At 48.1% G+C, this 27,076-nt stretch overlaps 1 protein-coding gene and 1 long non-coding RNA gene across 13 annotated transcripts; one reads left to right on the top strand and one right to left on the bottom strand.

The window, feature by feature from the left end:
• Positions 1 to 113: 113 nt before the first annotated feature.
• On the top strand, positions 114 to 25,083 carry IKZF4 (IKAROS family zinc finger 4). Of its 12 annotated transcripts, none has more exons than XM_074325578.1 (10): positions 114 to 849; positions 8,673 to 8,720; positions 11,900 to 12,049; positions 13,798 to 13,891; positions 15,163 to 15,267; positions 16,261 to 16,521; positions 17,213 to 17,380; positions 19,905 to 20,054; positions 20,501 to 20,632; positions 21,251 to 25,083. In XM_074325578.1, exons 3-10 carry the CDS (start codon positions 11,963 to 11,965, stop codon positions 22,009 to 22,011), a joined length of 1,758 nt encoding a protein of 585 aa, XP_074181679.1. In that variant the 5' UTR covers positions 114 to 849; positions 8,673 to 8,720; positions 11,900 to 11,962; the 3' UTR covers positions 22,012 to 25,083. The 12 variants fall into 12 exon arrangements, with proteins under 12 accessions (XP_074181679.1, XP_074181676.1, XP_074181682.1 ...); XM_074325575.1 differs by having other exon boundaries at positions 8,670 to 8,720; XM_074325577.1 differs by lacking the exon at positions 114 to 849 and adding an exon at positions 1,892 to 5,085 and having other exon boundaries at positions 8,670 to 8,720.
• LOC109452997 (uncharacterized) lies at positions 13,839 to 19,949 on the bottom strand. The gene is made up of 3 exons (XR_002138217.2): positions 19,017 to 19,949; positions 18,328 to 18,486; positions 13,839 to 14,591 (listed from the first exon to the last, which is right to left on the bottom strand). It is a non-coding gene; the product is annotated as an uncharacterized LOC109452997 (long non-coding RNA).
• Positions 25,084 to 27,076: the final 1,993 nt, after the last annotated feature.

Here is a 27,076-nt window from a genome sequence, read left to right as displayed (position 1 = left end):
GACCTCCTGAGGCTGGGAGCGAGCATGTTGCAGGAGGAGGGTGCACTGGTACTGGGATGTGTAGTGCGATAATCCAAAACGAGGTGGAGGGAAGGAAGAAAGGAAACAGGTGCAGAGCAGTCAAGTAGAGAGCTCTTCCTTCTCTTAAGTCTGTCAGTCTCTGCAGCAATGGTTAGGTGACCGACCTCAAGATACGCCCCCCCAACAGCGGAGATTTTAAAAAATTTGCCGTCCTTAAGCGCCTCCCCCCACAATTCCTATGCCCTCGGAAGGAAAGGCGAAGAATGCTAAGAGGTTAAAATCAATATTGTTTTAGGAGGTTCAAGGGCAAAATTTGGCCTAGGGGCAGATGTGCCGTCCAATGTGCTCCTAGTTTGCAAATTAGATGCAGATGAACGGGCACTCAGAGTTACCCTCTGCAGGCGACCGCGCCTTTCAGACTTGAATCTTTCGGTGCTCGGCTACTCTCCCCTAGCTCTTCTCCCTTCTTTCCCCAGCAGTCTCCCCGGCTTGGGGGCGTTCGGTGTTCGGCCACGCCGCCTGTCGCCTGGTAGTGGGACCGGAAGTTGTTCGGGGGAGGGGAGACGGCTGTGATGGGGGGGGTTTACGGGGGGGGCCCGTCCCTCCTCAGGTGAAGCCGCTGATGGAGATGGAGCCACCGCCGTCGCCGCCGATGAGCGTCCGGGTCCCAGCTCCGGCCCAGTTGTCACCGCCTCAGTGACCCCCACTCCCCCCGCACTGGGCCGCCCGGGCCAGAGTGGGGGACCCCCAACGCCCCGCCCCCCTCTCCCCCAATACCGTCCCCTCTCCCTCACCCCACCAGCCTGCGCGCGCGCGGAGCTGCCTCAGGTGAGTGAGGGGCGTGGCTTGGGCGTAGCGCGGGGGGCGGGACCTCGGCCGCCGGGGGCGGGGCCTGAGGGGCTTGGGCGTGAAGAGAGGGGAGATGTGGGCGCCGGCTGGGTGTGAAGAGGGTCGCCGGGTGGGCTTCGGCCCAAAGGGAGAAAATTAGCCCTGGGGAGTTTGGCGCTAGGCCCCAGGATTGAGGGGGAGGTAGCAGGACCCTAGGCGTCCTACAAAAGGCGGGAGATGGGTCAAAGCTGAGGACCGAGGACAGGCAGGCTCTGGCGTGCGTGAGGTTCCTCGGTAGGGTATCGCTGGGGTAGAACGGAAGGTTAGAGCAGAGAAAGTGGAATCATAGAGGGTACCTGGGAAAAAACGAGGGACCCAGGGGTTTGGTCGAGAAGGTTGAAGGGAAAGACAGGCCTAGGTGGGAAATGTCTGGGAGATAATGATCAAAGTGGGAACTACATGTGGTAGAGAAAAAACTTCAGGTGGAGTGAAAAGTGCTATGGGGGTACTGTGTAGGGTGGGAAGTCTAGGGAACCTGAAAAGGAAGAGATTCACTGCATGTGAGCCCTAAGAAATGTAACAGGAAGCCCTGGGGCAGATGTGGGGGAGCAACAGACTTAGGAAGCTGGTCTAAACTAAAAAAGCCTGCATGTACCTCCTCACACAGCCCCATCCCAGTTATTTTCTTCCCTCAGAGTTGTAGATACTCATTTTTTACGTTTTTGTTTGATTACTATGCTTTCTTTTCTTTAAAATCATGACTGGTCTTGTTTGGGATAGTGGAATATTTAATGGAACATGGACTTCTAGATGTGAGATGTTTAGAAAATAAGGTACTTTTACCCCCCTCCACAGTCAAGAATTTACAAACTCTGCTTCCAGGAAGATTCGATGCATTACCAACCACATTGTGTCAAGCTTTGCGTACCTTTTTTCCCCCCTCAATCCCTTCTCTTATAAGCAAAATTGTCTACTGTTGGGACTTTTATTGACCCTCACTTACATGTTTGATAGCTCCAGCTGTGTCCTAGTCTCCCCATCCTAAGCCCTCAAAGCATCCGTGGTAAGCTTGATATGCTCCTGACTTGCTCACATTTCAGCTCTAGGCCATCTGTGGTCATGACCAAGCTGAAGACTGTTGAGGTCTGGCTGTCTCCCCTGCCTGCTCCTTGTTCACTTAGCCTGGATGACGTTCATATGCTCATATCCTTAGGAAGCATTAAAAACAGGTGTCTACCTAGAGTATTTACACTTAACTCTGATTCTGAGGAAAGTCCAGATAAAAGGCCAAATCAGACAGTCTTTAAAAGTGGAGCGTCTTGTTTGGTAGGGTATGTTAAATGTCTAGCCAGGAATACTTCATCCCCTCATGGGTCTGCCAGTAGGTCAGTGAACCTTGATTTGTGGTATGTAGGGGACTTCAGCCTTCCCCACTAACAGCCTAAAGCCAGAGAATCCAGACAACTCCCTGGGTCATGAGAACAGTCAGAAGAGTGGCTCCTGAGATAAAAATAAAGTCTTAAAAGAAGAAAATAGCTTTACCATTGGAAAGCAGGAGAGGTTTCACTGGAACTTCTGGGGTGGGCCCCAGGGTGGTGGGAGCTGCCCTCACTTGGGTAGCTTCAGAATTATATCTTGCCCTAGTCAATAGATGCTGATGTCTCAAGCGCAAAACATAATGTCTTTGTTGCCCACAGAGTGCAGTTCAATTGTAGCTTCTGGGCAATCCCCTTCCTCCCAGTAGGTTAAGGGTACAGCATGTTTCAGGACTTGGCTCAGAAGTAAGTCCTGACTTTTTCCAGTGAAAATGCAACTGAAAGTTTCTTCTTTATTTCCTCTTAGTTTAAATCTGCAGCTTGTACTTCCCAGCATGGGCAGGAACATTATCCCACATTTTACCCTACCCTCTCCAACATCCACAAAGGAATTATTTTCTCCCAAACTGGCCATCTCTCTTCCCTCAGCACACACACAAAATAGCCAAGGAAAAATAGAGATGAGTTATTGTTGGGCAGCTATTTCTAGCCTCATTTTACTCTGCGGGAAGAAATAAGAGTGTGGGACCCTGTGGGTGTAGACAATGCCACAGGCAGAGAGACTCCCTTTCTTTGTTGGTCTCTTGACCCTGCTGGAGAAGACTGAATTCCATGTTGTTTGATTTGCCTCCTCGTCTCAGAAAAGTTGTGGGCTCTATATTGGAAACAGAGACAGGTTCAAGGTTTGTCCGATGAAAACATCTAAGAGATGGTAGTGCTGATATGAATGGCTTGCCCCCCCCAGCCCCCCCACCCCCGCGGGTAGTATCAACCTTGTAGACTCTGCTGAAATACATATGCTGACATAATCCTTGAACCAAGAAGCCCTGTTTCTACCTTAAGATATTTAGTGAATATCTAGGTTGGCTTTTTCCTCAGGCCTATAATCTCTGAAAGAGACATGGGAGGGTTATTTCTTTTTCCATCCATAAACCTGTGTTTCTAGTTCAAGGATTTCAGTCACTAAGATGTAGACCCCAAAACTGTTCATTTCCTCACCCAAGAAAGCAAGCAAGCAAAGTGGCCCCAAACCTTCCAACTATGTGGTAAGATTTAACTTTGTGCCATAGTACTAAAAAGAACTCCAGACTGGTAACCTGGGTTCTATTTGTCCTACTTCTGTCACTAACCAGATGGGTGATTCTGGGCTTAGCTGCTGCTTCTGTTAAATAAGAGATCGGAGATCATCTCTCAGCTCCATTCTGGCTCCAAGATTCCCCAGGTCCTAGAGCCTCCCTGCCCCCAAGGCTCTCTACTAGAAGAGAGGCTTACTAAACAGGATTGTCAGAGCAAGGTTCTTTGTTAGCAGAGGAGTCAGACAATTAAGTTCGAGAATTCATCCTAGAAAAAGGGCTACATACCTCACTGCTGAATGTCACTACGGTCACCTTCAAAGTACTCCCCTTGGGAAGCTATGCACCAACACCAGCACCTAGTCCACCCTTCAAAGCAATTTTGGAACTCTTTTTCTGGAATGGCCATCAGAGCTGTCCTTGATATCCTGAATGTCATCAAAATGTCTTCCTTTCCATATTTCCTTTTATTTTCGGGTAAAGAAAGAAGTCAGTGGTGGCCAGATCAGGTGAGTAGGGAGGGTGTTCCAATACAGTTACTCGTTTACTGGCTAAAAACTCCCTCACAGACAGTGCCGTGTGAGCTGGTGCATTGTCGTGATACAAGAGCCATGAACTGTTGATGAAAAGTTCAGGTCGTCTAGCTTTTTCATGCAGCCTTTTCAGCACTTCCAAATAGTAAATGTGGTTAATTGTTTGTGTAGCTGGTACAAATTCATAATGAATAATCCCTCCAATATCAAGAAAAGGTTAGCAACATCGTTGCAACAAGTTGGCAAACTTAATTGTCAGACCTCGCATTTCTGGCACAAACACCAGTCCAGTGAGTTCTTTTGATCAGCATGCATTAGGGACTTCTGGCCATGACTGCCAGAATTGTTCCTGGTCTCTTCCACCTTTTTGCCACCCTACCCCAGTTAGAATAGTTAATTGAGACTTCCATGTAATTTCAAACATCGTTAGATGGAGCTAACCCTGTTTTTGGACATCGTTGGCTTTAAAACTGATTATTGTAACACTCAAATTGAACTCCCTTGTTCTACTTTCCCCAACCCTACCCAAACGTACAGCTAAATAGCAGTGACTTTGTGGGACCTTCCTATAAACACAGGGATTGTATACTCAAGAGTATACCGCCCCCCCAAAAAAAAAAAAACACACCAGGAAATATTACCTCATGTGCATCACACCTAGTGATTTAAACTGTTTAGTTTGACACTTAATTCCTTAAGTCCTAAAATGAGACATGGGTAGGGTAGGATTGTTTCTCCTCCCACCCATAAACCTTAGCCTTCTCTCTCTTCCGCAGTCTACATGGGGAGCACAGGGAAGCACAAAGAACAAGAGAAAAGATGCATTCATCTGAGATCTAAAAGGAAACAATGAAGTGATATTTTCCTACTGCCCAGGTGTTGTGTTTCCAGCTCTTACCCCTTCTTATTTTAGAGTCTGGCCATTCCTAGGATGACCTGGGAATTCATCCCCTCTACACTGCTCCCCAAGTTCTTGGATAAGAAGCTGAGCTGTCTTCATCTGTGTTATATGTAGATGGAAGGTCACCATCTACAACCTGGTGAAAAAATGAGGCAGCTTTCTGCTGTAAAGACAGACACATGAGCTGAGAAAAGGTTGGTGGGTTTCTTTCAGAGGTCACTAGATTGTCCCTAAAGATAATTTCAGAGGGGCAAATTGCTCGATTTCAAGGTCTATTTCCTGGAAAGGGTGCACAGTCAGTTTGCAGACAATGCCTAATTCCACCTCTCCCTCAACCCTCTACCTCTTTCTCCTCCCCAATTAGGCAAAACCCTGGTAGAGAGTAGAGATTCCAGCATATTTTTGCTCAGATTATTCAGTTTAGGAAGGCACGGACAGGAGAGGGTGATTTTGTAGGTTTGAGCTACTTGTGGTACCTGTACCTGTGGAACCCAGGCAGGTGGTAAGTTTTATCTTAATTGCTGAGCTCCACCTCAGATCCCAGGTCCTAAGGGAGACCGGAGAAAACTTTTCCACTTCTCCCTGTTGTAGTTCAGGAATAATAACTAAAAGGACAGCATGGATTCTTGCCACTCCACCGCCAGCCTCTTTCCCAGCAATACCCCCCTCACTACCTTTCTACCCACCCGAGGCCACATGGAGTGTGTTTTAAATTCCAATTTTGAAGTGTCACTGGATCAAACAGGATTCCTTGGAGGATTTGAAGAGCTTTAATTACTTATGATGTCCATCTTATTTCAGGCTTTCAGAGCCACTTCATAGAGAAATCTTGACTTTCTGACATTTTTGTCACTAATAGTTAGAGCTGTGGGAATGTTCTTGTGGAGATGTGGAGATGGCGGTGGTAACTGATGCCTGATCTGCCATTAGAACCCAGACCTTGGATTGGTTCTCCCCTGCTGCTTGTCAGGAAGTACGGTGAGAAATCTGTCTGGAAGGGATTCCCATTCCTGTTCATATGCGACATCAAGTGGATGGGACAAAAGGCTATGGAGGACTCTTGTTATGATGCCAAGAGGATTCAAAAGAACAACGAAGAAAATCTTTGTCTCCAGAGGTTACAATGACCAACCTTTCCTTTTTCCTCACAGAGATACTTCCTTTTGAATTGGGAGACTAGTTGTTTCTAATTGTTTTGTATTCAGCTCACTGAGCTGAATTTGTAGTACATATGTGCTTACCTGTATCACTAAATGACATCTATGTTGATATAAAGCCAGTTTCCTTCCAAGATCTTTGAGCCAGTCCTGTCTTGTGTAACTAACTTCTCTCTCCTTAAACCTCCTCCCCCTGCAGTGTATCTCCAATTGGCACTGCCTAATTTGACCCAGTTCCTCTAAGGAGACACTAAGATCTGCCTGCCTGGCCTGGCAGGGGGAGGAGGTGCTTTGAGGGATGGGCAGTGGGAAGGTTGGGAGGGATGTGCCACCTGGGGGCTTGAGCAAATAGTGAAGTTCATCTACTGATTTGCTCCTGGCTCTCAGAATCCCAGGATTGGGAACAGCAGAATCTCAATCCCCTCTGGCTTCCAGGGTTACCAACTTGGCATTTATACCAGTTGGAGGCAGCTAAAGACTTATTTTGCCCAAGATGTGTCATGGAGCACCTGTTAAAAGCAATTAAGAAGCAGAAGAGCTCAGTTTACTGCTAGGAACAAAGTCCAACTCAGAAAACAATTCCTTTAGACCCCTCTGGAAATTGTTTTGGGGCCATTTGGGCAGGTATCCAAGAATGAGATGCATTTCCTGAGCCAGTGCTAGCTGAATGCTATGCTTCAACTACTCTGCCCACCTAGTGCTTGTCTAGCCCCTGGTCTTCTCTTCTCTTTCTCTCCCCCCCCCCACACACACACAAGCATATTTCTCTAGGTAGAGCCTGTTCAACTTGTTCTTCCTTTTTAAGTAACAGACCCCACTCCCACAGGGATTATACCAAAGGAAAAGATGCCTTAATTGACGTTAGAACCAGGGAAAAGCAAGAGATCCATGAAGGCCTTGAGTATCCTGGCTTTTGAAAGGAAGCAACATGGTTTAATAGAAAGAGCACACCCCAGAAAGCCAGGAGACTTGTGTTTTTTTCTTGTTCTATTCTTACCATGAGCCCTGAACAAGTCAACCGTGCTGAGCCTCAGTTTCTCTAAGCAGAAAATGAAAATTCTGCTCACTCTTGCTTCTCCTGCACGGTGTGTATATGTGTGTATGTGTGTGTGTGTGTGGGGGGGTCATGTGCGGCATCTTGACCTTTGCAGTTTTGAACTTGAGCTAATGGTTTGGGAATGAAAGGGGCTCTATGAGTACCAGGCCGCCCTCCCTCATCTTTGGATCTCTGGCCACTGCAAGTTCTCTGGCTAGTTCCAGAGGATACGAGTTCACTAACCCCTGTGGACTTGGGCTCTTCTAATCATTGCCCGGAAGGGAACCTTCAGGGAACCATTTATTATTGTGGCTTGGTCTAACAGTCTGGTCCCAAAGCTCAATCTATCCCAGGGAGGATGTCAAGAAAAGTGGAAAATACACTTAGAGAAATTTTTCTGCCAAACCTAGTTTTCCTGGATGAGACTAACAATCGCTCTGATGAAATCTAAGGGAGAGCTGCTTTGTGAACTGGAGGAAAGCCCACATTTCAGGCTTTCTCATGAGACGTTTTAGGAGTATGATGTCTCAGCACTAGACAAGAAGGACCGTAGTGTGAGGAGAGACAGGTTAATAGATACTTTCCCCTCTCCAGGAATCCCTACCCCTGCCTCTATCAATATAATATTACAAACAACCCACATTTTCATCCATCTGCCTCAGTGAGATCCTTCAAAGAGACCAAGAATCCTAGTGGCAACTCAGGCTGTTCCTTGCCCTACTCCTGCTCCCCCAAATCTGCCCCTGGGGTATTTATTTTTCATTAGCTGAACAGAAAACAATTTTGGATGTATGTAAATTTCCAGCAAATGGATGTTTTTTCTCCTCCCACAGGATCCTAAGGAGATAATTCATTGCAACAAATTATCACTTTTAATTGTTCTCAGTTCTGGATTGTTTAATACTGTACTGCCAATTACTATCTGCCTTCCATCAAATAGACTAACCTGCATTTTAAATTCAGGCTCCCCCTCATTTAAAAACAGTAAACTTAGCAAAGTAATTGACAAGATGGCGGGGAAAGCCATTGAATTTGTCTATTATACCTTCAGCAGAGGGCTCCTCACTGAACCTGAGGTGGGCTGCTCTCTCCCACCTTCTACTTTCCTATCCCCCTCCCTCCTGCCACACACCCAAAACAGAATCCCTTGAATGACTGAACCCTGCTTCTTCCTCTTCCTACTAACCCATCCTTAACAAGATATAGAGCCTCTATGGGATTGTTTCTTTGCCTCCAAAGGGCTGAACTGAGCTGTAACCTGCCTCCTTTCCTACAGCATCTGCTCTACCTGCAGGGAGAGGGTCTACTCTCAAAACAACACAACCAGGACCGCTCTGGAATAAGACAGTGATTCCACCCCAGAGGTTGGGCAAGCAGAAATTGTGGGTTGGAGGAGACCCTGGGGTTTGTAAGTCAGGGTACACTATCTTCCCCACCAGGACAAGGTGTGAGGTTTTTCTTCTTTAGAATAGGGTCAGAGCACACTTAAGTGACCCTTTAGGTTTCTTGCTGACTCCAGAATGTTAGAGAGAAACCTCCTCCCTTCCCCGATCCAGCTTCTAATGGCAGCTATTTTCTCTTTCAGCAGAATCTAAGATGGACATAGAAGACTGCAATGGCCGCTCCTATATATCTGGTATGCCCTCTTGTGCATTCTATTTGTAAGGGCTGGGAGCAGACACCCTCCTGTGGAGCAGAGCCTTCAGCTTAGCGCAGGACCTCTGAGTGCCCTAGTCACAGAGCTGACACTCACGCTTGACAGTGTGCATTTATTTTGGTCACTTTACATTCCCTAGTGATTCTCTTCCCAGACTTCTTAGGGGATAGGGGAAGGGGAAGGGAATAGGAGAGGAATACGAGCAGAGACTATTAGAGAGGAATGATTTGAAGAAAAAGAGTTTCTTCTGTGCCCCGAGGTCACCAGCCAAACAGGACATTCTTTCCCAGCCAGGTAGAGAGTGGAGCAGGGTTTCAGACCTCAAAGGCCTGTCATGGCCATGGGGAATATGTAAATGAGTGACCTGGGTTAGGCTAAGGAGCAGAAGAGAAGGGTGGGGCACTAGAGAACATGTCCTACCTCAAGGAGCAGCAGCTCTTTAGTGTCTACCAGTCATTATCCAGTGTGGCCAAAACTTCCAATTTTTTAAGAGAAATCAGAAATCCAGATTTCATATGAAACGCTTCCATTTAAAAATAATGACTCAATCTTTTTAAAAATGTTCATGGGGCAAGCCAAACTTATATCTATGGGCTGAATTCAGCCAGTGGGCCAACAACTTATAGCCTTTGAAGTAGAGCTCTAGAGCCCAGTTCTCATTTCTCCCAATCATTTCCCACGATCATAACATGCAGCTTTTCATACCTGCCAGGTACTCTTACTGAGGCAGGAGAGATCACGGCTTATAGTACGACTGGCTTCTAGAGTAATCAGGATCCTCTCAGAGTTTAACAAGGTGAAAAGAAATGGGGAGGGTATAGGAAAGGGCCTAAGACACAGTATCTGTAAGATGGAAGCAATCATTTTTTGGACCATTAGAATGTTGGAGCAGGAAATGATTATAAGAGTTGTAAGGGAAGCCAGAATTGGGTTTTGAGTATCCCCATCTGAAATCCAAGCACCATTGTAGAGATGACCTAAAGCTTCTTTTTTTTACCCTAAAGTGGGACCAATGGAAGAGTTATGGGCATGCGCTAAGGCAGATAGCTGGATGGGTCAGGCACACATTTAAGAGTCACTGACAACACTTGGGTAACATAAGGGAAGACATCGACTCTAACCCCTTTTTCATTTAAGGAGGGAAGGAGTTGGAATGGGTAAAGGCATTCAATAGCTGTCACATGCTGGACAGAGTGACAGGGGTCAAGTGGACTGACTTAATTGAAAAAGACTTTATTGGTACAAAGGTCATAGCCCTTCTGAGGAACGAGCCAACCCTCCTACCTCCTGCCCAGTTAAGAAAACCACTATTGAGCAACAACCACTCAGAACCCTGCTTTATTGCTGGGGACCACTCAGATGGATGAAAACCAGTTCCCGCCCTAAGGTAGGCAAATGAAAAACCAGGAAGGTGGCTGGGGAAATATCCCACAGGGCTCTTTTCAGTCCTATCTCTGGAGAATGTTGGATATTAGACAAAAACTTCTGAGGGTGTTTGCTTCACGGTGCTGTGAGACCAAGCTTTCCCTTCTTCCAGCAGGTTGGCATTTCCTAGGTAGGAAGAGGCCTCTCTCTGCACAGAATGGCTTTTGAATGAAAGTGGAGAACCCCAAACCCTTCATCTTTATTTTGAGAATTCTAGATGTTAGCAGCTAACTTAGAAAGGGAAAAGGGAAAATCAGGGTAGGGCTAACATTAGCCCTGAAAAGTAGCCCCTGCAAAAAACAAGCATGGCGGAAACAGTCCACTTGGGGGGCATCTGAGAGCCCATCACTGACCCACGCCTTCTGGGCTGATAGGGCAGCAGTGGGAAAGGCTACAGTGCCCACCAGTGGCTCCTTCAAGGTTATCGCAGTTCTGCCTGGCCATTTGAAGGGGGTATCTCTGCTGTTCTTCAAAGAGATTTTCCCCCTTCACAGAACCTGATTCAGAAAGTCCATCTTTTCTCCCCCTATCTCTTTCTAAAGGTGCAGATCATTCCCTCCTGGAGGACAGAGGGAAGAAAGGGAAGAGCCCATGAATTTACCACACAGATTCTCTCTCCTCCCCCGTTTCCTATCTTTCAAGGGAAACTGAGTTGCTCAAACCAGTTCATGCAATTATTTGACTAGGCAGTGCCTGTCCCAAGTTTTCTGGGACTGGGAAATGTTTAAGGGAACCTTAGTAGAAAGGGATCCAGGGGTAGGCAGCCCAAAGTTTCACGGCCCCTCCCACCCCCAAATTCTTGGAATCAGAAAATCTAGTCTCCAAAGTAGGTCAGCACGTCAGTGAGCAGCTCCTCTGGAAGGGAAGGGAGCAGAGGCCTTGTCTTGATAGAGGGCGGATTCATCCAGGGCTGTCGGCTGCTTGCCCGCCCCAGGGGCACAGGAGGGGAGGGGAGGTGGGGAGACTATACCAGTATTTTGCCTGGGATCTGAAAGGGCTCAGGGCCACAGAACCACACCAGCCTGAGACCAGACTGTGCTGGGCCCTCTCACTGCTGAAAAGGAGGGGGGCTGTCAGTCCCCAGATCTACCGAGCTACCTCCCTCCTGGAGGAGGAGGGAAAGGAGGGAATACAAGTGCCTGAGTTTGGTGGGGGAGGGGCTTTCTGCCGATCTCAGAGCCTTGAAGCTGCCCTGTGTCCTGGGCCCCATGACCTCTGGGGCCTTGGCTTCCCCAGCTGGCGGAGGATTGGGCCTTCCCTGGGGGCCCCCCTTTCTCCCTCCCACCCGAGGGCCCATCCATCTCTCTCTCTTGCACACACTCTTGCCTCTCTCAGGCATTTGTTGTGCAGTTCCTCTTTGTCTGCCGGGCACGAGGGCAACGGCATCTGCCTCCCCCTCCCTGTGCACACACCCCCTACCCCCCACCCCCTTCAGAGGCTTGGGAAAGGGATGCAGTAGCCTGGCATCCCCCCCACCAGACACATATACATTCTCTCTAGCCCCCTCCCCAAGCACATCCAGGGTTCTCTCTCTCTCTCTCTCTCTCTCTCTCTCTCTCTCTCTCTCTCTCTCTCTCTCTCACTCACACACACGCACACTCTCTCTCATTTACTCCCTCACTCACACACATACACCCTGGGCTGAGTTCTTCTTGCTGGCTGCAGCCGTGGGCCCCTGCTCACCGTGCCGCTGCCGCTGCCTGCGAAATGACGGCGGTTCCCCTCACTTCCAGGAATCCACGCTTCCTGGAAGGTGAGTGGCTGGGCTCACCCCTGCCTGCCACCGAGACGCAGACATGCACACACCACCCGCACTCCCTCGCCGTTTCCAAGGCGGCGGCCGCGTTCGCACCCCAGGGTCTCACCGGCAAGGGAAGGATAATGTAAGTTCAGGCAGAAGGTGGTTAGTGGAGGGGGGAAGGGGGGTGCTGGGGCTAGGGAGCCAATTCAGTAACAACTCCCGAGCCTGAGGAGAGGGAGAGGATGGGGGTTGTGTGTGTGTGGCGGGGGAGGGGGCGTTCCTCCTTACACTTGCGGAGGATGGGAAAGGGTGTTTGGTGTTGCTAAGCAAAGACTGCGACTTGGGCAGTGGGAGCTTGTGGTGACATCTTGATTAGGCCTTGGGGACAGATGTAGAGCTGCTCAGGGTGAAATGCCGAGACAGGCCTGGGTGGGAATGGGTAATAGAGAGAATCAAGGTAAAGAGGAGCCTTGGTAGCAGATGCCTCAGCCTGGAACAGATCTAAGGGGCCTCAGCCTCCTTCCACAATAGAGCTGGGGATGGGCGTCTTTCTTTGCTCCTGTACCCACTATTCCCTGCTAGCAGGCTAGCATCCTGCCACCCCTGAGCCCCTGGTCAAGAAAGGGAAAGCAGTTAGGATGAGGTCCTTGGCAGAGAAATGTGGAGGTTCTCCCGCCTCATGGCTATTTCCTAGATGTAGCCACTCTTTAAGGGATCCAGGAAGGGCAGCAGGAGCGAGGGCTAGTCTTCTTCAGCGTGTGAAACACATTTAGCTTGTGGGACATTGCCCTGGTTCCTGTCTCTCCCTCCTGCTTTTCTGCCCTATACCCACCTCCTAGTTCCTCTGGTGTGAACCTCATGATTTGGCTTTGCCCTCTGGGGGTCCAGCCAATCCATAATGACTCTGACCAAGAAAATGTCTCTGAGACCTGAGAGCAGGCTTAATTTTTGGCTTTGACAGTTTGGGATTTCTCGGGAGTCCCAGGCGTGTGAAATTCCCTCACTGGGATTTCTGAGGCTAAGGGAGGAACTGGAGGACTTCCTAAATCTGACTCTAGTTCCCTCCACCCTTTAGCTAGAATTCAAAATCCCTGGGGGCCCCATAAAGATTTTTCCAACCCCTGAAATGATTCATTTTTATGTATTAGCCCCATAAAAGTAGACTTGAGCCTGTTTTCCCTCTTACCTTTATCGTAGGGAGGGCCATGGCACCAAAGAACTCCTTGAACTACTGTTGTCACTCTGGAGGCACCTGCTCTTCCTCCTGTTCCCAGGCTTTAATAGGGAAAGCCACAAAGGATGTTTTCCCCTTAATGTTCCGAAATATCCCTTTAAGGATATCCTGCCCCATATATCAAGCCCCTGGCCCCCAGAGGCCGCCTCAGCCTAGTAGGCTGGGACTAGCAATGGATTCCCAGCAAGGTTCCTCATCCGTCCAGGGTCAAGGACTCAGTGCCAGGGCCCAGAGCCCTAGTCTTTCCCCCATTACAAACATCAATTGATTTAGGGCAAGTTAGCACTGGTGTTTGAAAAGGAACGAGAAGATAACCCTTTCAGCCCTCCTAACTTTAGAAACCCTACATGTAGTTGAAAGGACATATTTTCAAACTGTGTCTGGGTCTGCAAGTCTCAATCCACAACTCTGAGATGCTCACTTCATTATATGTGTGTGGTTTTGATTTGGGGCGACTTTTGTATCTAACCATGGTTCACCTAGAGCCCCAGCTGGGGAAACTCAGTTTCAAGCCAAAAGGCTTTTTCTATAGATAGTGAACAAATTTCCTCAGGCTTTGATGGGATAGAGTGGGGGAAGTGGGACTTTTAGGAGAGGATATGAATGGGAAATGGTCCCAAAGTCCTGAGTGGTTGTTTTCTTCCCACTGACCAAAGCTGGAGAGGGATCCCTCAGGAGGGTGTGTTCCGGATTTCTTGCCTCAGGCCCAAGACTCCAACCATTTTATAATGGAATCTTTATTTTGTGAAAGTAAGTATGTGCATAGCTGGGAAATTGGGTAAAGTAAAGTACTAATAGGTGGACTTCAGGGATGAATTTTAGGGTTTGTGTCTCTTCCATATTTAGGCCTGTGTGCACACATCCATGCATGTTCATGTTAGCAGAGAATGTAGAAGGCTATGGGTATGTTTATCTCAGTAGGTGTGTTCTCTTTATGTGCATCTACATATGTGATCTCTGTGTCTCTGTGTTTTACGTGTGTCTGTGTCTACATGTGTTTTATTTCACCTATATATTTGTGTAGAAGATTGTGGGGAGGAGGGATTTTTTTTTTTGACATGATTCATATTATCTTCAGGTGTGTTATCTGATTTTTAAAAACATGAAATTTTCAAAAAGCATTTTTACAAAGCAATCTGTCAACAAGTTAAAATGAATACATTGAAAATAAACTGATTATTTCACTGTCAAGGGAACCTCAAATAGTAAATATCTGATTGGAATCATATCAGATAGGAGGGTTCCTAGAGTACTCGAATTTTTGCTAATTTTAGAAAGTCTAATGGCCCCAACATCCCCTGCTGAAACATGGAGTCCCAGTTGGCTGTGTAGGTGGTGATTACGGATGTGGGCACTTACTATTTGTGATCAGATCCCGCCAGTCCCACCACTATGGGCTATGTGACCTTGAACAAGTAACACAGCCTCTTTTGTGCCTCAGTTTCCTCATCTGCAAAATTAAGATAATATTGGCACCTACTTCATAGGGTGGTTGTGAAGATTAAATGAAATAATTCATTTAAGATGCATAGAACAATGACTGGGACATAGTAAGCACTCAGTTAATGTCAGCTGCCATCATTATCACTGCTATTATTATCATTAGATTCAGGAACAATTCCAGCTGCCCTTCCTGCAGATCCCGAACCTGGTGTTGGGGGCTCCAGAGAGGAACAATAGGGAAGAACGTCTGCCCTGAACCGCCTCCCTCCTGAGGCCCCCATTTTTCTCTCCACCCTGGCCCGCCCAGCCCCAGCCCTGCTTCCTGTGGACGTCAGGCAGTGATGCTCTTCCCCTCAGGCCTAGATAAAGGTAGAGTGGGCAAGGCCCAGCCACTCAGCTTGCAGAAGTCAGCACCGGGCACCCAGGCTGGCGAGGGCACAAGGTATGGTGCCCAGCATACAACACTGCCTTGTACATGGCTACAGGATAAATCTAACTGAATTTTGAAAAAATTAGGCAATGGACAGTAAATGGCTCCCACCCGCAGCTTCACCTGCCTTCTTGTTCTCTCTTCCAAGGTAGCGGGGACTCATCTCTGGAGAAGGAGTTCCTCGGGGCCCCAGTGGGGCCCTCAGTGAGCACCCCCAACAGCCAGCACTCTTCTCCCAGCCGCTCACTCAGTGGTAAGTGTACCTTCCATCCCTCCCCCGGCACTGGGCACCCCCATTTGTGTTTGGCCCTCGATTCATCTTCCATTGGCAGCCATTTCCCCATCGCTGCCTCCCTCTGGTTTCCTGCTCAGAGTCTCTAAGAGCACTAAGGAGCTCAGTGTCCAGGGTTTTTATGATTTCTGAAAGGAGAGTGAAGAATCACTGCCAGACTAGGGTGGAATTAGAAAAGACATGGGTGGGATTAAGTTTGTAAAGGCCGCAAAGAGAAAGTCTGGAGTTGGAGTAGCAGGTAGATAGAAAGATCATGAGCTGGAGTCAGGTAGGAAGTAGATGAGGAGGACCTCCTCATCACCTCTCCCAGTTCTCCTGCCCAGACGGGGTCCCCATGACTGCCCCTCCTTAGCTGGCCTTAGATCTGTGACATTCTCTAAATGGTTGAAATATCCAGGAATGTAGGTCAGAGCTAGAGCCAAAGCTTTCTCCTCTATGGCTCCTCCCTTCTCCATCCCCCTCTCCAGATTTTTATGGAGTAGAGGGGTTCAGTCTTATGAGGTGGGAGGATAATGTGAGCCATGTCTGTCTTCCAGTTTTGTTTTCTCTTTACCCCCGTCGCTTCGGTCTTCCTAGGACCATTTTCGTGTCACTGTTACTTGCTGGCTTCCTGCCCAGGGCCAAGTCAGACATCTTTCTTAATGACAAGAGAGTGGAGAAGTAGGCTCCCCTTAACCTCCTCCTCTCCCCAGTGACAGAAGACATCCTATGTACCCCCAAAGTTTTTCTCTTGAAGCCGATTTGCTTGGTCAGTGGGATAGGAGGAAAGGGTTGCGTCAGCGCCCAGCAGACCCTGACATCACCACATAGGATACCTAGCGTGTTGGCCCCTTATGAAGCCCGAGTGTCTTAGGGCTTGGAGAGTCCTTTTGGACTCTCAGAAGTGCCAGTCCGGCCTGGGGACAGGCTCTCCCCTTTGCCCGTCTCTATCCTAAACACCATCCCACCCTCTAGCCAACTCCATCAAGGTTGAGATGTACAGTGATGAGGAGTCAAGCAGACTGCTGGGGCCAGATGAGCGGCTCCTGGAAAAGGACGATAGTGTGATCGTGGAAGACTCATTGTCGGAGCCCCTGGGCTACTGTGATGGAAGTGGGCCAGAGCCTCACTCCCCTGGTGGCATCCGGCTGCCCAATGGCAAGCTCAAATGTGATGTCTGCGGCATGGTCTGCATCGGACCCAACGTGCTCATGGTGCACAAGCGCAGCCACACGGGTGAGTAAGCCAGAGGTCAGGAGGAGCTCCCAGGTGGGCTGGGGAGGTGGAGGCAGTGCTAGGAGGCCATGCCTACAGTGGGGTAGCCTCAGAAAGGGAATGGTCTGTCCTGGCACATTTTCTAGCTGAGGAAAAATAAAGGGAGGGAGACGGAATTTGGACGCCCTGAACACCTGATTTCCCTGGCACGTTCCTCAGCTGCTGTTATAAAGAACTGATATTTATCTCAGAAGTAAGGGAGGGGAAAGTGTTGTAGCCTCAAGAAGGATCCTATAATCCAATGGGGGTAAGACTCCTAGGTATTGTTTAGGCCTTCTCATCTCATGATGAAAAAACAACACAAAAAAAACGGAAAACAGAAACCTCTTCTCAGCTTCCTCGGGCTTTGGGCTCTTGGGGCAGAGGTAGCCCCAGGGGTTTGGGTTTGGATAATGGTCTTTTGGCCCAGTGTTCCATGCCTGGTGCCCTTCTCCATGCCACACACCCCTAATCCACACCTTCCCAGCGTAAGACTGTTCCCAGGGGATCTTTCTTAAGCAGGATTTGTGTCAGTGGCACAGCTCCGTCTCTCGGAAACGTGTTCTGAGCACCTTCCCTCCCTCGGGCAGTGTGGGGCAGAGGGTGGGGGACTAGGCTCAGTCCTCGAAGTTGCTCTCGCCCAGTCCTCTGGAGTCTGCCCTTTCACTTGCAGGGGAAAGGCCCTTCCACTGCAACCAGTGTGGTGCCTCCTTCACTCAGAAGGGGAACCTGCTGCGCCATATCAAGCTGCACTCTGGGGAGAAGCCCTTCAAATGTCCCTTCTGCAACTACGCCTGCCGCCGGCGCGATGCACTCACTGGCCACCTCCGAACACACTCGGGTCAGTGACCTTCCCAGTGGGAGAGGAGGGTGCGGGACCCCAATAAACCCAGTAAATAGAGCTCAGTGACTTCTCTTCCATCTGGGGAGTTACATTATCTGTCACTGAGGCAGGCAGAGTACTCCCAGAGCAGATCGGGCCCTGCCTCTCCAACTCCTCCTCTGGGCAGCAGGCCCCGTGGGGAATTTGGGGGACTCTTTGATGAGGTATTTTACATCTGCCACACTCTGTGACATGGAACAAAAGGAGTATGGGCGATGTCCTTGGCTCTTTAACAGTCACCCTCCCTGACTTCTTAAAGTTCCTGCTGATGGCAGAACCATCTGTGCCCCATCACCCCTCACTTCTGAGCATCAGGGAAACCCCTCCTTCCACTCCGACTGCCCCCAGCCCCACACCTGTGCTCACCTCCTCTGGCAACATCAGAGGTCTGTCCTCTCCTTTACTTGTTACTGATTCCTGAAAATATCCACAGGCTTCCCAAACTGGAAGAAAGGAAACCTAGGAAAAATTATCCCATTTCTGTTCCCCATCCCAAGACGTTTCCCCTTCCCAGCCGCAAGAGCAGGGGCCTGGAGGTCAGTGTTTGGAACAGTGCCAGGGAACTGGACTAACCCGATTTTCTAGCCCAGCCAAGACTGAACCTACATCTGCCTGAATCAGCGGGACAGATAGCACTTTCGAAGCATTTTACTAAGTTTTAAGCTTTTGGCTTGGACTTGGGAAGATGCCAGGAGCTGAGCTGGCTGGAAAGAGGGAGCTCAAGATTGGGAAAAGTCAGGAAGAAGGGCAGAGGGGAGAGAATTAGCAGGGTCTGTCCTTGGAAACTTTCCTTGCTATTTTTCTCTTTTTCTAAACTCTCCTGGGCCAAGATTTAAAGGGACAGAGCAATCACTTCACCACCCTCTACTTTTTACAGCCACCTACCTTGTTCTAGATTCTCTCACCTTAGAGCTGGGACCTCTTTAGCTCTATGTATGTGAAGAAATGGAGAGAAAAAGCATCGTTGATTCATGCTTTATAATCCACAATTCCAATTGTGTCTCCTTATGTGATCCTCAGAACAGTTCCAAAGCAGATGTTGTTATCCCATTTTGCTGACAACTCTGGAAAAAGTGAAAAAGATTTGCCGGTCACAGAGCTTTTCTGCAGCCTCCCTAGAACCCTATCAAGGTCCAGTGCCAGAGATTCCTTCCTGCTCCTTTCCCTCAGGAAAGGGGCGGCTCCCCCTGCTGGTTTGGAACATTGATGTCTTGGCCCCTAGAATTCTTACAGCCAGGCCAGGGGGAGGGGGATTTTGAATGTTCTGTAAGAGATTATATTAGAGACAGAAGAAGGCACAGATATACTGTAAGGTCCCATTATGTGAAACGCTTTCTATTACAACCCACACTATAAGAAAACAACGGCTCCTCTGCAGATGTTAAATCATTTCCTCAAGAGTCTTGGGTGGATGGGAACCATGGCTTTCATCTCATCCCCCAAACACTGGGCTTTACAGAGCAAGAGCAAGATGGTAGTAGATGGATTGAATCAAGGTCAAGTTTAGGCAGGAGGATGGGGGCAGTCCCGGAGATACCTTCTCCAGTCTCCCTGCTCAGTAGTAGCAAGATACATAAGATAAAATATACAATACCTTGTTTCTTTCACTTTTTTCTCTCCTCTCACAAATATCATCTCTCAAAAGTTATCTGTAAAGGAAGTGTCGATCTCAGTTTTTCCAACCTTTTCTCTTTAGTAGAAACAAATCTTTATAACCTGTTCTTTAAAAAAAAAAAAAGACCCTCCCCCAAAGTTGTTCTCTTCCTTTTATTCTTCTCCCTTGTTTTCCTCTCTGTTCTTTTACTCTTTTTCTCTTCTCGGAATTTCTCTATCAGTGATGCGTTCTCTGGGGCTCTCTTGGTATCTCAGTGTAGAGAGACAGAAAGAAAAATAAGCAGTAAAACCGGGCTAGGAGTGGAGGTAAAAAAGCACAAGTAAAGGTCAGTGAAAACTGCCCCTCCCAACATTGGCAGATCTGAGGGCTCTCATTTCTGTTACCCCAGCCCACCAGTTTCCCCCAAACCAAAGCAGATAGTTCGTAAGCAAAAAAATCCCCTTGTGTGATAAACAACACTGACGCCGTCTGCCACGTGGAAAGGTTAAACCACAGTCTGGGCCCCAGACTCTGAGATCCTGGGGTGGGGCCAGCCTGCCCGCCAGGGATGATCCCCTGCAAAGTCCCTGGGTCCATCCTTCCTTTGAGCAGCAATTTGGCCATCTTGAGGCCCACTAGCAGTCCCGCACTATATGCCCTGGGTCCCCTCTCTCCTCCCATAGCTGTGCATTGTTCTTCTTCTCCAAGGTTTGATCCTCTGGCCTTGCTCACAGCTGAAGTTGGGGAAGGAAAGACAAGCAGAAGAATTCAACCGAGCAAGATCCTTTCCTCCTAATGCCAGCGTACCTTTCCTCCTAGATGATTTTGTAGAGCCAGGGCACAGGAAGAAGTAATTTTGATGCTATTTCTCTCCTCTCTCATCCACAGTCTCCTCTCCCACGGTGGGCAAGCCCTACAAGTGTAACTACTGCGGCCGGAGCTACAAACAGCAAAGTACCCTGGAGGAGCACAAGGAGCGGTGCCACAACTACCTGCAGAGTCTCAGCACTGAAGCCCAAGCTCTGGCCGGCCAGCCAGGTGGGCTGTGACAGGACTGTGGGGGAGTTGAGGGCAGGGCACAGAACAAAGTTGATTCCAGCACCTCCCCACGAAGGGATAAGGCCCTTGGAAAAGGGACAGTTACCTCAGGAAATCTGCCAAGTACCCCCGTTAATGCAGAGCCCCCGGTAGGTGCTGCAGGGAGACCCAGAAGTAGGGGAGGGTTTGATCTATGTCCTCAGTCTAATGGGAGAGAGGGTACACAAGGAAGTATAAAATCAAGGGTCAAGTGTATATAATTGTCCCCAAATTATCTGACATACTGCTGGGATGAGTTCTAGATAGGGTGAAGTAAGCAGAACCTAATTTCCCAGGCATGGGGTATGACCTTCCTTGGCTACTGACCTGCTGGTTTTCTCCAGGTGAAGGCTCCTGGTCCAGTGCTTCCCCTACTCAGCTGCCTATTCCCATCTCCTTCCCCCTAGGTGATGAGATACGTGACCTGGAGATGGTGCCAGACTCTATGCTGCACTCATCCTCTGAGAGGCCAACTTTCATTGATCGTCTGGCCAACAGCCTCACCAAACGCAAGCGTTCCACCCCCCAGAAGTTTGTAGGTAAGAGTCCAGTTGGAGAGGAGACATCAGCTTTAAGCCACAGCTCATTTAAATCTAAGGTCTGGTAGCCATTAGAGCAGTTGGGTCTGGAGATTTGATTGAAGAAAAGAAAGTCTGGTGGTCTCTGGTGCTCAGAATCTGTCCCCAGAACAGGAGTGAAGAGGGATAATGACCTTGAGAAGGTACAAAGGGTTAGTGTTGAGGGCTCTTGTGGTGATTCTACAAGGACGGGGTCAAGGGACTCTGGCTCTCCCAGTTTTTGAGGATACCAAGGGCTTGTCTATAGGGGCTGAGAGAAGGGCCCTTAGAGTCAGAAGGAGGAGGTGAGGATGGGGTCGCCCACCGGGCCCTGGTCCTTCGCTCTCTAAGGACCTGGAGCTTTATAGAAAGTAGTGACAGCGGTAATAAAGATCAATGGGCTGGAATTGAGTCCTTTTCGAAGATTACAGCCTACAGTCAGTCGGGCGGCGGCCCCACAAGGGACCTGAGCTCGAGGGAAGTAAATGAGGGAGGGTAAATAATGCTACAGCCATCCCCTGGGTAAGAAAACAAAGAACTAATCCTGGGGAGCTGAGGAATTCTCCAAACCCAGCCCTGCTGAGAGCCTCTTCTCTACAGGCGAGAAGCAGATGCGCTTCAGCCTCTCGGACCTCCCCTATGATGTGAACTCGGGGGGCTATGAGAAGGATGTGGAGTTGGTGGCACACCACGGCCTGGAGCCTGGCTTTGGAGGTTCTCTGGCCTTTGTGGGGGCAGAGCATCTGCGTCCCCTCCGCCTTCCACCTACCAATTGCATCTCAGAACTCACACCCGTCATCAGCTCTGTCTACACCCAGATGCAGCCCCTTCCCAGTCGACTGGAGCTTCCAGGGTCTCGAGAAGCAGGTGAGGGACCCGAGGACCTGGCTGACGGAGGTCCCCTCCTCTACCGGGCCCGAGGCCCCCTTACTGACCCTGGGGCATCCCCCAGCAATGGCTGTCAGGACTCCACAGATACAGAGAGCAACCACGAAGATCGGGTTGGGGGGGTGGTATCCCTCCCTCAGGGTCCCCCACCCCAGCCACCTCCCACCATTGTGGTGGGCCGGCCCAGTCCTGCCTACGCCAAAGAGGACCCCAAGCCGCAGGAGGGGTTACTGCGGGGCACCCCAGGCCCCTCCAAGGAAGTGCTTCGGGTGGTGGGCGAGAGCGGTGAGCCAGTGAAGGCCTTCAAGTGTGAGCACTGCCGCATCCTCTTTCTGGACCATGTCATGTTCACTATCCACATGGGCTGCCATGGCTTCAGAGACCCCTTCGAGTGCAACATCTGTGGTTACCACAGCCAGGACCGGTACGAATTCTCTTCCCACATTGTCCGCGGGGAGCACAAGGTGGGCTAGCGACGTGCTGCCCTCCCCTCACTCAGCCCACCACTCCACTCTGCCCCCCACAGGGGTCTAGCCCTGTCCCCACCACATCCAAGGAGTTTGGCTGCGTAGCCCTCACCACTGGCTACCTGACTTCACCCTTGACCCTGAGCCCTCCTCACCTTTTCTCCCCCACCCTGACTGATTTAAGCATTGTGATGAAACAGGTCTTTTGCTTATGTTTCTCCTTTTTCTCTTCTTCTCTCACCCCAGCATACTCACTGAGTTATTTATTAATATAATTAGTTGATTTTGCTTTTGCTTTTTTTACCTTACATCAGTTACTTGCCACTCCCCCACCCTCTTACCCACAGTCCCTTTCCACTTTAGACCTAATTTTTCTCTCTTTGATCTGGCTTTCTCCAACAGCCCTGAGGGTGGGAAGCTCCTCTTAGTACTAAGGGACCTTTGAGCTTCTTGCTCTAAGTCCTCACCTTTTACATTATGTGATGCTTCAGTTTGGATGCCGATAGCTCCCTCTGGCCCTACCTTAGCTCTGTGGCATTATGTCTCTTCTCTGGGACCCTTCAACCTGGTACTCCATACCTCTCGTGCCCTCTCACTTTAGGCAGCTTGCACTATTCTTGAACAAATGAAGAATTCCCTCACGTGGAAGGAGGGGCTAAAGAAATTCTCCCCAGTCATGGTGGGACTGAGGGTCCTCTTGACTCCCCCTATGAGTTCCCCAAAGCCTACATTCAGGATTTCCCTCTAGGATGTGATATCTCTTCCCCCAACACTTGAACAACCCCCAACACTGCTCTACTCTTCAATCTGCCCGTCTACTCAGTGGTAGTTTTTCTCTCCTTGGAGTGCCCCACTTTTCTATTTTCAGGGGCCAAGGCTAGGTCTGCAGTCCTCTGTCTCTGACACGTTGGGAGCCACAGGTGCCTAATTGGGAACCAGGGGCATGGGAAGGAGGTGGGTCAAAAATTCTTCTCATACTCTTCCACCTCTCAAACTTCTTCACTCTAGTGACCTTCCGAGGCTCTCAGGGACTCCTGCAGTCCCCGTCCTATGGGAAACTAGTGGGTTGCTGCCTGGTGACAAGGGGTATCTCAACCCCTCAGTCATGCTGCCTTCTTTTCCTCCGCCCCAGCAAGATTCACCCTCTCATTTCCGGGCTCCTGGGCCTTATTCTTAGGATCAGTGGCATGGAGAAAAGGGTGTCTCTTTTCTCTCTTCTATTTTTCAGTATAACCAAAAATTATCCCAGGATGAGCACGGGCACCTGCCCCGCACCCCAGTCCACTCTTGTCCCAGCAAGAATGGGATGGGCACAACTGAAAGGGGGTCATCCGTTACTGCCCTCTTCTACACTCAGCCTCCAGACCTAGGGCAGGAAGGGGCAATCTCCTGGCTACTGCACAGACCCCTGGCTATTTGGGTAACATAGTTAGTGAGTGGGGGCCGGAGGAGATACAGCTCCACTGCAAGTGGAGGTCTCTTTCTACAAGAGTTCTCTGCCCAAGGCCACAGCCATCCCATTCTCTGCTTCCTCGAGATTCAAACCAAAGGCTGTTTTTCTATATTTAAAGAAAAAAAAAAAAAGAAAGTAAAAACCAAACACAACACCTCACAAGTTGTAACACTTGGTCCTTCTCTCTCCTTTTCTCTTCCCTTCCATCTTTCTTTCCAAATGTCCTTTCCTTATTGGCTCTTTTGCCTCCTACTTTTCTCACTCCCTATCAGGGATAATTTAGGGGGATGGTAAAGGGTTGGCTAAGGAACAGACCTGGGATTGGGGCTCTTAAGGGCTCTAAGAAGAGTCTACCTTACCCTCTTATGGGGAGACCCTAAAAAAACTCCTCTTCCTCCTTTTTCTCCCCCATTATGTGGCCCCCCCAAGAGAACCAGATTGTTAGGGAGGGACATTGTGAGTTGATTGTTCCTCCTTGACAATGTAGCAATAAACAGATGCTGTCAAGGGCAGAGGATGGGGGAGTTAGCAGGGAGGAGAGTGGTCTCTAGAGAAGGGAAGAGATTTCTCAACAGCACCCTGGGGGTCTGGCTCCTTTTTTCAGGATGACAGCAGAACTGAGATTAATATCTGGAGTTGTCAACTGTTCTGGTTACTGAGCCCCTTCCTGTTAGACCTACTGCCTACCACCTCTTCTGTGTCTGCTGTGTATCTAATCTGGTGACACCTCTTAAGGACCAGTCCCTTCTGGGGTATCAGAGCCTTAGGGTGCCCTCATCCCCTCCTCCAGTCAGCTTTGGCACCTGTAACTTCCTGGAACATGAAGAACTATATTCTGAGCCCATGAGAGCAGAGACTGGAAGGGCAAGACCAGGTGCTAAGGAGGGGAGAGAAGGGCACTCTGTCTCTCTCCAGACCATCACTGCACTTTAACCAGGGTCTTAGGTACAAAATCCTACTTTCTAGAGCCTTTCAGCTCTGGAACCTCAAACACCCTCATGCTCTCTCTCCCAACTCCTTTTGCATAAAAAAAAAAAAAAAAAAAAAAAAAAAGGTAAAGAAAAAGAAAAAAAATGCATTGAAACCCACGGGGAGAAAAGAGGTGTTTTCCTTTTATATTGATATTCAAAATCAACACCACACACAAAAATTTCTAAGTAGACACTTTTCCAGACTTTTGTTTTTTTGTGTCCGTGTCCAGAGCTGCAGATGGGATTTTATAATACTTCTGGCAGCTTCTTGTGTAAATAATATATATATATTATATATATTTTTAATCAGAAGTTATGAAGAACAAAAAGAAAAAAAAAACACAGAAGCAAGTGCAATACCACCTCTCCTCTCTCTCTCTCCCAGGGTTTCATTTGTAGCCTATGCTTGGTGTCTCCTTGGACCTTATCCCTTCACCTCCTCCTCTTCCTCTGGTTCCACCTCCCCCCCTTTTTTTTTAAAAGTTTTTCTCCTTTCTCAAGGGGAGTTAAACTAGCTTTTGAGACTTATTGCAAAGCATTTTGTATATGTAATATATTGTAAGTAAATATTTGTGTAACGGAGATATACTACTGTAAGTTTTGTACTGTACTGGCTGAAGGTCTGTTATAAATAAACATGAGTAATTTAACACCCCTGGCTGTTTCTGCAGATTTTCTTTGCCTGGCTTTTCTACTTGGAGAGAGGGGGGCCTCCTTGCAGCATATTGTACTAACTACTAAACATTTTGAAGGTGAACAAGTCTAAGATTAAGAGGAAACCAAACAAGAATGATAAAGTTGTTACTACAGAAGAATTTTCAACCTAGAATGGGAAGTGCAGATTTTTCTTACCAGGAGTGCCTGCAGGATAGGAGAGAAAGCCCAACTTGCCTAAGTATCCGAAGCAGAGATTTATCAAATATTTGATGAGTACCTATTATGTGCAAAACACATTATATGCCCAGGGAGACACAAGTTACAATAACATGAATGATGGTAATAACATGAGGTCTACCACATCTTGAACACTCATAAATGCCAAGCACTGTGCCAAGTATGCATTTAATTGTGGAAACAACCTACAAAGGAATGATCACCATTACTGGTGAAGAAATAAAACCCCAAGAGAGAATAAATAACTAGTCCAAGACTCATCAGCCAATAAGTAACAGAACCTGGATCTGAACCCAGGGATGTGTGACTCCAAAGTCTGTGCCCTTCCCTTTATGCCAGGAATGCATCCAGTGAAACCCAGGCTATAAAAATTCCAAGAGGGTAAAGGGGATCAAATATATGATGATGGAAGGAGAAATGACTCTGGGTGTTAAACACACAATGTGATTTATAGATGATATAATACAGAATTGTACACTTGAAACCTATGTAATTTTACTAGCCATTGTCACCCCAATAAATTTTAACTTAAAAATACACATACACACACGAGGTTGGACAATTAAGTTTGCGAACTCACCTTAGAAAAAGTGCTACATACCTCATTGCTGCATATCACTATGGTTACCTTTGAAATACTCCCCTTGGGAAGCTATGCACCAATGCCAGCACCTAGTCCACCCTTCAAAGCAATTTCGGAACTCTCTGAAATGGTCATCAGAGCTGTCATCGTATTACCCTTGATGTCCTGAATGTCATCAAAATGTCTTCCTTTTAATATTTCCTTTATCTTTGGGTAAAGAAAGAAGTCATTGGGCCAGATCAGGTGAGTAGTGAGGGTGTTCCAATACAGTTATTTGTTTATTGGCTAAAAACTCCCTCACAGACAGTGCCGTGTGAGCTGGTACATTGCCGTGATGCAAGAGCCATGAATTGTTGGCTAAAAGTTCAGGTCATCTAACTTTTTCATGCAGCCATTTCAGCACTTCCAAATAGTAAACTTGGTTAACAGTTTGTCCAGTTGGTACAAATTCATAATGATTAATCCTTCTGATATCAAAAACAGGTTAGCAACATCATTGCAACAACTTGGCAAACTTAATTGCCAGACCGTGTGTGTATCCTTGTGAATATCATAAAAATGTCAGCATGTCAAAAAGAAAATTCCAAGAAAAGGCAAGATAGGCACATTAAACGTGGTTTTGTCTTAAATACTTATTATTTTCTGCCCCCTTCACTCTGAAATTTTTTCTGTTCTCTCCTACTTACCTTACTTCCATTCACTATGGTAACATCTGTCTTCTATTTCCATGAGACTATATTGAAGTGAAAATTGGAGACACTCCCATCTAGAGTCTATTTTCCATTCCCCATTGAAAGTAAGAAATTAAAAATCGAAAGAGACTGAATACAGTTGTTTTGAAGCCAAAACAAAAGTTAGAAAATAAATATTAACCCCAACAAAGTGGGTTAGAGGTTAAGAGAAACTATGATGAGTTGTTGGAGAGAAAATGAATCTGGTGTATTCAGATTCCAGAAAGTCTCATGAATGAAAAAAAATGTTGGTCTCCATCTGTACCAACTGAATGCTGAGAGGGTCTGAATGCTGAATGGTACCCTTGACACCCTAGTTTCTTCAATTTTGGAGACAAGTAGGTGGTTGGCTACCCAGGGGTAGCTACTTCTGCTCAAAGCTAAAGACTTTCAGAAGGTTGTTCAGAGATAAATAGAGCTTATACATGACAGTGTGTTT

The sequence above is a fragment of the Rhinolophus sinicus genome, linkage group LG02 (assembly GCF_036562045.2).
Source record: "Rhinolophus sinicus isolate RSC01 linkage group LG02, ASM3656204v1, whole genome shotgun sequence".
NCBI classification, from domain to species: Eukaryota; Metazoa; Chordata; class Mammalia; order Chiroptera; family Rhinolophidae; genus Rhinolophus; species Rhinolophus sinicus.
The sequence above is the reverse complement of the archived record's forward strand: the minus strand, read 5'-3'. Positions and strand labels throughout refer to the sequence as shown.